The sequence below is a fragment of the Indicator indicator genome, chromosome 20 (assembly GCF_027791375.1).
Source record: "Indicator indicator isolate 239-I01 chromosome 20, UM_Iind_1.1, whole genome shotgun sequence".
NCBI lineage: Eukaryota > Metazoa > Chordata > Aves > Piciformes > Indicatoridae > Indicator > Indicator indicator.
The window spans coordinates 12,675,205-12,689,436 of NC_072029.1; the positions used below are offsets into that span (position 1 = coordinate 12,675,205).

General features: G+C 45.3%; 1 protein-coding gene across 1 annotated transcript in view; it reads right to left on the minus strand.

Moving 5' to 3' along the window:
- Positions 1-13,870, minus strand: part of MKX (mohawk homeobox) — a 43,074-nt gene extending 29,204 nt beyond the window's left edge. The window contains exons 1-4 of the mRNA XM_054390185.1: positions 13,689-13,870; positions 11,631-11,790; positions 4,787-4,940; positions 3,703-4,038 (exon numbers count right to left, since the gene is read on the minus strand). Coding sequence (XP_054246160.1) covers positions 3,703-4,038; positions 4,787-4,940; positions 11,631-11,790; positions 13,689-13,870 — 832 coding nt within the window. The remainder of the gene's footprint in view (positions 1-3,702; positions 4,039-4,786; positions 4,941-11,630; positions 11,791-13,688) is intronic.
- Positions 13,871-14,232: the final 362 nt, after the last annotated feature.

A 14,232-nucleotide genomic window follows, 5' to 3' on the forward strand; every position in this document is an offset into this window, starting at 1 on the left:
TCCTTATAGATTTCTGGAGCGGTTGCTGCAGTTGGACTGTTGTTTCTGCGTGAGTTTGTACAACAAACACAGATAGGCAAGTCTGGTTTGAGTTATTCCTGTCACACAGCGTACCTCCTGTGAATGACAGCATGCCAAGGAGTTAATGAAAACTTGTTCTCCAACACTGATTTTTAACTAAACAAAAACATTGAAGTGAGCCTTCCAGTGGTCAACTGAAGACACATATTTGACCAATTATATACATTTATACGTTATACTTGCACTAGGATTGATCGGAGCTGAAACTTCTGCCCTAACTGAGCACACAGGCCTGTGTCAGGCTGTATACACGAGCAGATCAGCTTACGACACAAACGCTTCCATACGTGGCTGCACTCTGTCCCAGCCGCTCCCCTCTCCCCGCCGCCCGTGGCAGCTCCCGGGCACACGCAACCCGAGTGGGACAAGCGGTCAGGAAGGCAGCAGCGTGGGCACCGCGGCTGTGAGGGACCTGGCTGGGTCCGTGCTGCTCCCACCCCCGCACTCGAGCCGCTTCCCAGGAGCTGCAGCACACGAGCAGGGTGCACAGCGCAGCCGCTCTCTGACCCATGGGTTATAAAGCCTGTCCTTGATCTCTGCATGCGATTTCCCAGTTGCATGAGGCTGCAGCAGCACATGGGCCCGTGTTTATAAGCATGTTAATGACTGAAACGGGAAACTCTACAACCCCTTTTCCTTATAAACTTTAAATTGCAACTTTTCTTTGTCACTGGATGCTGCACTCGTACCTGCTGAGACCCACGTGGCCACACCGACCCCAGGCACCGGACAAGTCACTCTGTGCACGCTGATGTACTTGAGATAAGGGTTTGGCCCATAACATGAACCACATCTGGTGAGTAAGCTTTCTACTCACAATCTGCTATGAAAAGCTGCTTTTCCAGGGAGGCACAATAAAGAATTTCCTTCAACACCAGTGACTGTCTGCTCTGAAGAACACAGCAACCTGGCCAAATATTTCTCAAAAATAAAATGTCAATGAGTTGCCGCTGTGCTTTTTAAAAATGCTGCTCAAAATGCTTTGATAAGTTAATACACCTAGGGACTTCACCATTCTGCTTCAACCTCTCTGTGTTAGAAATTAGGTGCTTCACCTAAAAAAAACCTGCAGTGGGGAGCTCCTTACAAGTGTTGATATCACACCTGAAAATACACTTGTTGCTTTCAGGAAGGTCTGAGTCAGATATGTCCTGTTATTTTGCTTAAACAAATGGATTGCAGTTACTCTTGAGAACACAGATACAGCTATACAACTGCACTGAGAGCTGCCATCCCAGGTATTCAAATCACAAAGACACATAAAATCCCTATTTATCTCTTCCTATCTAACAATCATTTTAATAAATTAATCTATCTGTAAGTAGATTTCATGATTAGATGATAACTTGAAAATATCTTTGTTCATGAAGGGCTCCATTCCTGCACATTGTAACATCACCAGAAAACCATTAATGAGACTAATCCTGTAGCTGAAAAAAATCCTGTTTGTACCTGTTATTTCCTGAATGTGTGCACATACAGGAAGGATACCAATTTTTTTGTATATGTATGTACCAAGTAATACAGGGTGTGCACATGGTCTTTTTTGATCATCAGGCTACTGCTTGTCTCCTTTGGAAGTGTGAAAAGAATAAAACTGTATCCTGAGAACTGCTGGGGTGTTCTCATCAAAGACCATAGCACTTCAAAATGTTAACAAAGATATTTAAGAACTGATATAAAAACGACCTCAGGAGGAGTTCCAGGAATGTCAGTTAGGAACTTTAAAGACAAATATACTAGTTTTCAGTCTTTCCAGCCCAGCTTGTGAACTCAGTTACAGCATGCCTGTTTCAACCTTCTCATTAAAGACCATATTTTTTGGTGCAGCTTGAAAACTTGGCAAGAAGAACTTAACCCAGTAGCAAATTTATGACAATTTTTTAAAAGTCATTGTGTCCATTTTTAAGTTATGGTATAAAAGTACAGAAAAACAGAAGTTTACATAGCTGAGCTGCTGCATCTGTTCTTGAGTAGCTTTTCACTTAAAAATAAAACTTGGCAGACAAAATACCCATAATGTGTACCAAATGCATTTGGTATGTTGAAAACCAAACACCCACCCCCTCCGCCCTGCCTTCCCCCCCCCCAAAAAAAAAAGGCAGCTAAATTAACAGAGAGAGTTAATTTTGAAACTTATTAATTGTGCATGTACTATTCTTGCTCCCTTTGAGATCCTGTTTCTCAACAGGGGACCCACTTCTCAGCTGGTCATCTATGACAACCTACATGTACCAGTGTCCTCCTACCCCCACCAGCATCCTGAAATTCTTGCAGTCCCTCCACCAGGACAACAAAACCAAACCAAACAAACAAAACCCCAAAACAAAAACAAAATCCCATGAAACTTGTCAGGAAAGAGAGAGCAAAAGCTGCAAAATTGAGAGGCTACAAAAGCAAGGGACACATGAAGCTGCCTGCCAGAGAAGCTAAAGGGAACCCAGTACAAGATCTAAATCTATATTAACTGCAGTGCAAAGTCCTCCAGTACTTTCATCAATATTCATCCATCTCAAAAGTGATGCTGCCTGCAGGGTGGTCCTTGGCAGAATAAACCTCTAAGAAAGGCTCTAGCACAACATGAAGGGCAGCTGCAATGGGCGGGAACCCTGAGACATTGGTGAAGACTCCAGAGCCTGGGATGCAAAACTTCATTTTTTTCAAAAGATAAGCCTTTGCCTTATGTCTTCAAAGAAATACAGAAGAAGCTTCACAAGAGGAAGTCCCTGTCCCTGTCCCACAGAGACCTGAGCAAGTCCTGATCTTTCCCTGATTTACAGCAATTTACTGGCATGAATCAGGCAGTCCCATGTGCCTTCCTCTGGTAAAACAACAGATGGTATAAATCATGCTTTTATGTTTTTATTGATAAGACTAAAATAATAACTTACATGTAATCCTTTAAAAAAAAAAAAAACCACATTAAGACAAGATATTTAAAGGTCAAGTCTGAAGCCCTTTAACTCAGTGCACTGTCTGGAGAGCAATGCAGGAACTGATGTAAACTAACCCATGTATTCCTAAGAGAAGCATGAGCACCAAGGGGCCACGCACCAGAGAAGGCACTCTGAGACAGAAGATGCTGTGCTACAGGGGCAAGTGTTCATATGCACTCATGGGAAGGCATATAGCTCATTAAAGTGCCCCAAACAGCTACCTAGAAGTTTTAAAGCCCTCTTGTCCCTCACAGCTGGGGTCATGCAGTATTTCAGTCCACCTCTGGTCCCTGACTGTAATGCTAAAGATTTACATCCTTCTTTAGGCTTGTTTAGTGCTGATAAAGACGGTCTCCGTCCTTTCATAAATCAGCCCCATAGCTCCATTTCAAAAAGCAAACCAACTTCATTAGTGATCAACAACTGCATTTAACTGCAATAGTGCAGACAGAACTCCTCCCATGACTGAAAGGGTGGACAGGAATATCCACTTTCATAAGAAAGCATGGACAGAAGTGATTTACTCTCATGCAAAAGGATGGATAGGGAGTTATGGACTCTCCATACGAGAGCAGGGACAAGGGTTCTTCACTCTCATGAGTGAAGGCACAATCACGAGACATTCCAGGAGACACCATCCACCAAAGCTGGCTGTTTTAGGAATGATGCAGAAAGGATCCCTTACCTGTCCGGTAGACAAAATTGCCTTCTGTCTCTGATGATGATGGAGACACCAGCTCTTCCTCAAATTCATTGGAACTAAATGAACCAGAGTGATTCCTTTGCCTTGTTTTTTCCATCATAGCTGCATTAGTAGCCATGACATGTCTCAATGAGTCATTCAGGTAACGATTCAATAAGCTGCTTTTGTATTTGGGGGGTGACACGTAATCCTCATTGCCACTTGTTTCTGGTCTCACTCCTGTTTTTATTACTGAACTTTCAGTTTTAATCACAGTGTGATGAACTGGTTTGTTATATCCCCCTTCATTCATATGGTTTCTTGGAGGATTTTCTCCATCTGGAAACAAAAGAACAAAGATACAGTAATACATGAAACACACAGGTCTTAAATTGCTATAAATATAACTAAAATTAGATAATAACTTTAGACTTCATCATTAGGCAGTGATTTTCATTTGCTTCTGTTCACACATTGCTTGTAGTTGTTCCCAGGATTCTCAGATGTTCCAGCTATTGCAAATTAATTAACTGTACAAAACAGTCTCTGAGTCTAATTTCTTCATGAGCAACACAAGGCAGGTAGAAAAAAAAACTGTTAACTGTTCTAAATCAGTGATAAGCATTTAAAAAACTGTCTGAACAAGCTGAATTCTTACTACCATAACTAGAAATTTGGCTCTCCTGAATAGTACAAAACATTTAAGACTATTTGCTACAGCCCAGGAAATTAACAGTCAAGAGAGTTCTCATTTCCTTAAACCAACAAATGTGGGTTTTTTTCCTTTAAGACAGATTAAAGGACCAGGCTTGTAGAATCTAATGAACTACCAATTACACTTCTAGTAACAATATTACATAAAACAGGCAAATAGCATGCAACCAGCCTGCGATTCCGATTAACCTACACAATCCCACTTCGCAAGGCTGAGTAATAGTTGGGAGCTAAAAAAAGGTCACCTACTTCACAAAAAGTAAGGAAGGATCCACCGAGGGCATTCTGTGAGAAATCAGAGCTAATAGAGTATCTGATACTTCCTAAATATATTTTAGGCGGTTTGAAACTGAGAGAAAGAGCACAAACAAACCTTCAGAGCATGAGTCATCGCTGCTCACGCTGAGTCGCTCAGCATTTCCTTGAACATACTTGTTGTACAGCTTTATTCGTAAAGCCCAGCTAAGATCTGGTTGCCTGACAGTGTTCTTCAGCCGACGTCTTGCATTGGCAAACCAGTTTGATACCTGCATACAAATTAATGCATTAGCTTCCCTCGAAAGTAATGCAGAGAGACAAATCTAACCCACAGAGTTTTCATGAGTTTTATGTATGCCCTAAGAAAGTGACAAACAATGGAAATGTGAACAGGAGTCCATGAAGCTATCACTGACCACTCAGTGATATCACTCAGACAAGAAGGCAGATTCAGGCTTTCTATGCTTCACAAGTATTAGCAAACTCCTATTATTAACAAGGTTTTAATTAAAGTGTCCAAAAATACTCACTTTATAGTAATCTTTTTTTATTATTTTTAGAAAATTATTTTACTTTAAAGGTAGTGCCCTCAACTTCCAATATGAACCTTTGGTGTGTCACTAACCTTCTAAATTAAAACAGCTATTATTCAGCAATTTGCCTTTGACATTTATGTAGGCTGCAGTAAGGGTGTAAGTGAGAAAAAGCCATTCAGAATTTGGTTATATAAAAGCCCAAATTCTCCCTCACGCTTTTTTAGTACTCTGACAGGCAGTGAAAGTCTTACACAGATGCAACATCTTGGAGTCATTGCACAAATCAACCATTTGCTTTGCAGAGCAGTAGCTTTTATGAACTCTTTCTGTTTTGGAAATAAAAAAAAAACAAAACAGTGAATATGTTTAGTAGACACCTTGTGTGGAATCAGTTTTCTTTCTCAGCTGCAGAGCACTTTCTAGAGTTTGACATTTGCATGCATCCTTCTATCATACAGGGTCACCAGAAAGTCAGGCTCAAACAGAAGGATTTCACAGTGCCTTAGACACCAAAGGAGCAAAAGGGCATGGCATAGTCTTCTGTGCCAGCAGTGCTAATCACATCACCAATGGGACATGTGTACTTGCAGTGGCTTTGCATGGTAACCCACCTGAGAAAATGCTGGCCTTGATTTTACTCTAACTTAAAAATATATATATAAAAGGAAATACTGACACTGACAGAGCGACCTTACAATAACCTCACTATGAGCAAAAGTAGAGGAAAGCTACCTACACTCTAACAATATTTGTTTAATGATAAATCAGGTCTTAAAAATGCTATCTGCTCCTTGCAGGAATAATTATATTTTGACAGGCCCTGTGCAAGAAGGAGACAGAGCAGCAATACTTGCACAAGAGAATGTAAAGAATGTTGGGAGTCTATAGCCCCACTCTCATCTTTGGGTTGTGAAAGTGCACACAGAGTAAGCCAGAGACCACTGCAGTCATATTCTGACCTGGGAAGGATCATACCAGTTCATTTACGTCAACCTGAGAAGCAAGTTAACACATGTTTTATCAATACATGCTACCCCACCTACTAGAGAGCCAAACTGTAGGCCTCAGTGTTGGATTTTTGCCCTAGTTTTGCCATGTGTCTTTTGTAGCTAAGGTTGTATAAATCACTAATTGCTCTGAATCAATACTCAATCTAGGGCGATTATGAGAAAAAAACCACCACGACTATCTGCATAAAGGAAAACCAAAACTGCAGTTCAGAGTCCCATCTAGAACTCAACAGCAGCACCTTAAGCCTGTCACTTTGATTTTACTTAAAACCATGTTTACATAAAACAGGGTTCCACCAAAAATACACTGAGCCCTGGATCAGCACTCAGATGCCAAACACATAACTTCACAAACCATGTAGTCTACTATGACAGGTTAGAAGACCAAAACTGTAGCTGGCAGAGAGGAGTAAGTAATTTTCATCCTCTTCCAGGGCTACCTACTTATATTCATCATATTGTCACAGAAAGGGTGGGCTGGAATCCATCCACTTTCTAACACCATTAAACTGTCTCCAGACTGCTCAGCTGAAGCAGCAGACACCTGCCTGCTGCATGATTTAGTAGAACTCTGAAATCAAGTACGTAGTGATAGAGATGGATCAATCCAGAGTTCCACTGAATATCACAGCAGTTATTGCAACATCTTACAAAACTGACAGCTTTCTAACCTCTCACGAGAAAGATTTCATTATGCTCCATTTCATTACATATTGAAATATTTCATCAGTGAAGTGCCATATACAGGAAAGAAAGACAGGGTAGTATTAGTGTGACTCATACATAAAAGCAATTAAATATAGCAAGAGTGATTTTTGCATGGTACACTTGGTTTATTTTGGGCTCATTCTTCCCATGCCAATGCTTTGCTTCATATCAGTATGAAAAGATGAGTCACATTTTAAGACTTCTGCTATAAGAGGTGGAAATAGTAGTAGTTGATCATTATGAAAGAACCTGAAGTCAGCATTTACAAGAGAAGCTTTCTGCTAAAGCACAAAGTGGCAGACTCACTCCAGAGGCTCTTATTCCAAATGCAATTACAACAAGGCCCATTAAAGCTGAAAGGAAGTTCGGCAAATCCACTTAAGAGATTTTTAGGTTAGATCTATGGAGTTGTATCTCTGGGTGGTTTCCTGCTCTTGAACACTGATGTATGTTACTAGAAAAATCCTGAATCTCAGACATGAAGGGATTTAACATCTGTCCCACTCTTCAGTCTTGGACAATCTTGAGGTCTATGGACTGAAGAGGCTGCGTGGCCACAGGCTGTACCAGACAGCTCACCCTGACCTCCAGCCACCGCCTGGGTTATTGCAGGCTGTTATGGCTTCTTTAAAGCCAAGGACAGTTTTGTCACTCATTTCAACCAGCCCCAAATGTTACCTGGTGCACCTATGTGGTCTTTAAAAAGTCACATGCCTACTGCTGTAGGTCCCACTCATTACAAGTGCCTCTTTGCACCACACTTACTTCAGCTACTACGAAAAGAAACAACTAGAACTGCCAAAAGCCATCCATCCTTTGCCATGGTCCTGAGTTACACTACTGTGACCTCCAAAAATAATGAAAAAAAGCACAAAATAACGATTTACATACAAGCCAATGGGAAAATCTTAGTCTCAGAAAGATCCCAAAGAACTAAGGATCTTGAAAAAACACATGATGAAACTCACTGTTCTCATAAAGTAACAATCATGTCATTCTGCATGAAATAAAAAGACAAAACCCACGGAGAACGATGATGGATGTGCTTTCCAGCACTCATATTTTACAGCAGCTCAGCCATTCCCAAAGAGCACCAGGTACTTGTATCAGCATCATGAAATACTGACCCTCTGGCTTTACTTCTGTGGCGACTCTTCAATTTTACCATAATTTGCTGTCTCACTGCTTAAAAGTGGTCAAAGTTTCAAAAAGGAAACAGAAATCAAGTGATTCTCCTCCTCCAGTAATACAGATATGTCTTTATGAATCTGAAGCACATTAAATCTGTAGCAGCACATGAGCAATACATTAATCTAAGTATTGCAAAAAAGTCTCCTCAGCCATACAGCCATTCATATTTCTTTCTGGATGGAATATGCAGCCATTTTTCTTTTTCATTTCACAAGAACATCTAAACTGAAATTTAAAATAAAATAAATCAAGCACTGTGGTAATAATATAAATGAAAATGTAGCATATTAATAGGACAAATTATTGGATTCTGAATTAGACTCTAATTGGAATAAAACATAAAAAGACTTTTCAACCTACATTACTTTCTTGGTTTCCTGCTCTGGCAGTTGGGGAAGTAGAAAATTTTGGGCTGTTGGACTGAAAGCTGCAATAACATTTGCCATGAGGACTCCTGAAGACCTCATTGGTTTGCACAGGAATAGTTCCATGCAGAATCTGCCCCAGGTTTTGCTATTACTTATTAAGAAACAAGATGATTTACAATTCCTGCAAAGTCCTACCTCCTTGAAAGAGTCTGACATTCCTTCTGCAGTGCTGTTGGAGATGCAGCTGGAATAGCCCCACTGCTGTCCCATCACTGCACTCAGGAACAGGGGGTTAGGCCAAAGTACTAGTGAAGCAGAATAAATTAATGTACAATCAGCCAACTGGGTGATAGAAAAACTAGGGAAAATGAAATTGTGGAAGAATTGAAATAAGATACTAGCCTAGTAACAGTAGAAAACTGTTGGATGGGATGGATGTTCATCTCCTTGTCTCACAGAAGGATTGGTTTTACCTATGACACAGTTCTGCAAAAGCCCCTTTGGATAGATGGTACACACTGGAATAAGGTACATTAGATGAAAGAAAAGCACATGGAAAAGAGCTATACTACATTATCAATATTCCTGTGACCAACATCACCTTTCAGACAGATGCTAAAGCTGATGACCTTTTCCAAGGCTGGCACTCAGGTGAAAACCAAAAAACCTCAACCATTCATTCCCTAACTGGCATTCTGGCAGAAACTCAAAGGGCTTCCAACAACAAGGTGTCAGCACATGAGTGATAACTGGGAAGAGGGAACATCAGCAGACAACAGCCTCCACGGGAGCGGAATGCTGTAGGGGCAAGTGTACACTCCCTCCAAGAGTAAACACCATGAGACAGCACCAAGAAATGGAAGAAGAGTAGAAAACAGGAGACAGGTCAGCAAACATGAAAGCACTGAACCCAGAGAAAACATCATACTCAAATTCCTGTGTCTCCAATGATGTCTACATTAGAAAAGCAATCACAGGAGACCCTGATTGATGATTCTGCAAACAAAGTGCCCCTCCTGGGTCAGAAGTAAAGCTTTCCAATAGATACCTAGTCCTAAGCCTGTTCTTGGTTATACCACTCAGAGGAAAGAGCACAAACTTTGGGGAAACTGTTTCAGGTGTACCCAGTGTGACTGATTTCACAGCCTGGCACTTTCTCTCTCAGCCTCAGAGAACAAGAATTTTGATCTGGATTAGTCTTGTTTTTTCTGGGCATCCAAAAAGTCGATGTGAGATGTGTGCTGTTTTGTTCTTTCAGGCTCAGGAATTATTGCTGTTGCCAAACATATGTATTTACCTCTCGTACAGATGCTATTGCATTCCTGGATTAAAAGAGCACTGCACCCAAATGATGGAAGAAACATCTGGGGTTTCTTTCTGATGGTGTGCTTCTAAATGAAGATAGATGTGCTGGTTTTGCACAGCTCTTTCAAATATTAGTTCATAGAAATAAGGTTGCTCAAAGTCAGGTTCAGCATGAATGCCCTTGAGTCAATGTAGTCTAACAAAGATAAATGTAGTCCTCTGTGATTCTTTTTAATTTTATTCTACACCTTACATAGATTGTAAAACTCCGTGAAACAACAGCCATGGCTCACTTGACACTTTTATAGAGACTAACAGCATTTCCCCATCAAGCTTTATCAAAGCTGCCACAAGAGAAATACTACAAAAAAACCCACCCAATTTCCCCCTTGTCTGTTTGCACCAAGGCATTTATAAAAGAATTCTCTGAGATGCCATTAATGGGAAAGTCTCCCAACATGGGTTCTGGATGTATGTTTTAAATCTCATGTAAAAATACAAGAATATTCTAACAGCCATAATCCAATAAACTACTCCTATTGAATTGTGGCCCTGAATGGACAGTGTTTGTGTAATCCTATTTTTAAAAGTCTGAGCAAAGCTTTCAAGAGCATTTTTTAAAAGCAAGAGAAGTTGTTTTAACTGTCTCTTCCAGTTATAACTGGCATTTTCTGAGACATTAATATTATTTTTGTCAAAGCTATAATGTTTTTTCTAGTGCAATAGTTTCACAGTGAGGTACTAGAGTGTAAAAGTTTCCCATTTCCCCATTACTAGCACTGAAGTTCAAAGCACAGGCTTTTCTGAAAGAGCACTCAAAACACTAATGCTCTATTACCACCTTCTTTTCCTCATAATTCATGTTATTTTGAAATCTTCATGTCCTTTTGCAAAATGACACATGCTGTGTTAGGCAGGGCTCTGCAGACTCAATCCTACAAACACCTGTGCTTCATTTTCTGCACCTAGCAGTAGCTCACAGCAAGGAAATTAGATTATTCACAATACATAAATCTCTGCAGCATCCAGACCTGAGATAGCATCACTCAACAACCAACAGCATTTAACCACACACTGTGACAGAGTGCCAGATGGCAAAGAGAACAAAGAACTAAGATTTATAAACACCTGCAGCCAGTTTCATATCTCATACTGCACAAAGCAGCCAGTCATTTTAGGGGAGTTTTACCTGCAAGCAGAACAATTACTCCCCATGCTTAATTACGCTATAATGACGATTCCTGCAAGACTGTGAGGCAGTCTCTACGTGCTGAGCCTCTGCAGGCAGTGTGTATGGTAATGCTAAGGGCTGTGCAACAGGTGATGATTATTACCAGAACAATAGAACTGTTCTCCTTCCAGCCCATTATCAAAAGGGGAAAGAACAGCTGCTTACAACCTCCTCAACAATTCCTATTCTATGCTGAAATCTCCCATTACTGTTTTTTTCTTCTTTTTTTTTTTTTTTAACTAGAGGATTTTCAAAGACCAAGCAAAACCATTTCCACTGTATTTATGAATGAGATGAAAGGATGAGGGCGTTTTTTCCTAGACAAAGGAAAGTGCACGTCTTTTGCCGGCTGCCTTTAGCACTTCCCCAATCAAGATAGTCATATGTGGGAATTCCCGTTTGGGGGACACAGTTCTGCTGGAGGAGGACACCTGGGGAGAACAGAGGGCAAGATGTGTACAGGACCCTTAGCTTTGCTGTCTGCACTGGCACCGAGCGCTGACTCTTGCTCAGCTCCCAGAGGGGTTGTGGCTTATGTCCCTGTCTCCCGCCTCCCTTCATGAAACGCCCCAAAGCAGCTGCCGGAGGTGAAGTTAAGGGATTCCCTTACCTGCACCAAGGTCATCTGGGAGCCGAGGGCCAGCAGAATCTTCTCGGTCTTGGTGGGGTAGGGGTTGTCGCGGTGCTTGTAGAGCCACTGCTTGAGCGGTCGCGCCATGTCCTGCAGCGCCTGCCGCTTGTGCCGCACCTTCCCGCCGCTCTGCCGCGCCCTGCCGCGGAGAAGGGACGCTGAGGACCGCTGCCGGGACGGTGGGCACCGGCCCGGGTCCCTCCACCCCGGTCCCAGGCACGGAGCCGAGCTCCCCTGCGCAGGGATGCACGCCGTGCCTGAAGGGGAACCCGGCTCGGTGGGCTGCCCGGCTCTGACCCTGCGCGGGGGATACTCGGAGATCTTCCATGGCCGCAACCATGGCCCCGGGCCCGCAGCTGCCCCGGACTCCCGGTGGAGCACGCCGAGGGGAGGGCTCGGGGCCGATGGAAGCGATGATGCTGCGGGCCCGGGCGTCTCCGCCGCGGGGATTTCAGCGGAGTTAGAGCTCCGTCGGTGCGGGGTTCGAGTGTCCCGATGCCTTCGTCGTTTGGCCCCTACTAGGTGTGCGGTCGGTCGTACAAAGGGGCTTTGCGGAGAGGCCAGGGCCTGCCTCGCACGGCCCCAGCCGCGCACCACAGATAGCCAGGAGAAAGCGGCCAACCGAACCTGACCCCCAACTTATTTGCCATTTATATTCAAGCTTGGCATCGAGCACCTCCCGGGTCATTTCTCTGCGCGAAACCGCCCCCGAAACCCCAGGCCTCCCAGGGAAAAAAAATGTGAAACCGTGAGTAATTATAACTCAGGTCCAAGTGAAAAATAATAAAAAGGAAAAAAGTGTTTCTTTGTAAAACACGTTCGAAAACAAAAAGCGAGCGAGAAAATCACGGGGGATGGAAAGCAAAATCCAGAGGCGGTCCGGGGCCGGCGGCGCGGAGGCTGCAGGCGGCGGTGGCTCCCGCCGCCGGCAGCAGGGGGCGCCAAGGGGCCGTGCGCGTTGAGCCCAGCAGCGCCGAGCCGGTCGGACCAGTGCAGTGCAGAGCCGAGCCGAGCCGGGCCGAGCGACTGCGGCGCTGCCTCGTGCAGGGCTACCACCGCAGCCCAGCTCCGCCGCGACCGCTGCTAATGACATTCGAATGAAACATGACCTTCTTCCAACCAACCAGAACCGCCGCTACAAGTACGAGCTGATGCAATCACTAAGGTGGAAATTCGGCAGTAAAACCAGCTCCCCGAGATTTCTCAGCGTCGGTGCCTCCTGACGGTGTTTCTTAGTCTTTGTCAAGCTGACCCGAAATGTCTGGGTTGTGCTCGCCACTTCATCTGTCTGAACTACGGCTGAGAACGCGCCGGAGCTAACACATCCTCTCATCACCTATTTCACCTCTACCATCACAAAAGCACCACAACCACCCAGTCGCAGACGGCACAAACTCAGCTGCCTTTTTATCAAAATCGATCTGAACATCGCCCTGCCTAGCCCTTGACTGGCATCGCGCTCGTGCATTTTAAATCCCATCCTAGAGAACGCACTGACAAGGCAGCTCTTTCCCATCCGCTCTCTCAGCGGGCTGCAAACCACACGGGACGGCGGAACAAGTGCTGGGGCCGCGCAGTGCCCGGCCGCCTTTAGCCCCGGCCGCCCATGCACCACCGGTGGGGTCGTCTCCGCGGGCGCTCCGTCCCTCAAGTTTCACACGTTCCACCGTCCGCTTTTGTTTTGGGACCTTTAATTACACGAAGCGTTCCACCATATAAACCGCACGAACCCCGGCTGCCCGGTTTCGTTTTGCCTGGTAGAGAGGGGGAGGTCAAACACCGCCGGATAGGAGCGCTCTGTCCGGCACATTCCAGCTCACTCTGACACCTCTGCATCACCTATTACAGGAATTTGCCACTGTAGCTGTGGAATGAAAATCCCAGAGAGTATGGACCCGGGGGCGTGGGGCAGGACCCATCTCGAAACCCATCTCGCAACCCGAAACCGGCTCCGCGGCTGCCGGGAGCGCCGGTAAAAGCACGCAGGGACCGGCACACGAAGCCGGTGCGCGGCGCGGAGACGAGCGTACGGCATACCCCGTCCGCCGGTTGCGCAGGCTGAGGCTCTCCTTGATGGACGGACTGTCGGGGAGAAGCACCTCGGCGTGATGCGGCCCCTCCACCACCCCCACGTAGGGCCGGCCGCTCCGCTCCCTCTCCTTGGCGTCCTCCTCGAAAAGCACCTGGCCGCTGAGCTTGCTGAAGACGATGGTGTTCATGGTGGGGGAGCTGGGGGCCGCCGTCGGGCTGGCCGCCGGCTCCGAGGTGCAGGGGCTCGCTCTGCGCTGCGGGGAGGCGGCAGCGGTCACCGGGCAGCCGCGCCGAAACGCCGACACCCGCCCGGCGAGACCGGCGCGGGGGTGGGGGGGGCAGCACGGAGGCACCGGGCGCCGCCTGCCCACCCGCGAGGGGGGGGAAACAGCCCGCCCCTCCCACGGCCCTGCCCTCCCCCTCCCCCCTTCCCCATCCTAGGGTCCGCTTCGGCGGCCCGGCCTGCTCCCACAACCCCTCGGCCCGGTCCGCTCCCACGGCCTGACCCGCTCCCGTCGCACCTCGCCGCTAGCCTCCGCCGCGCTCCTCG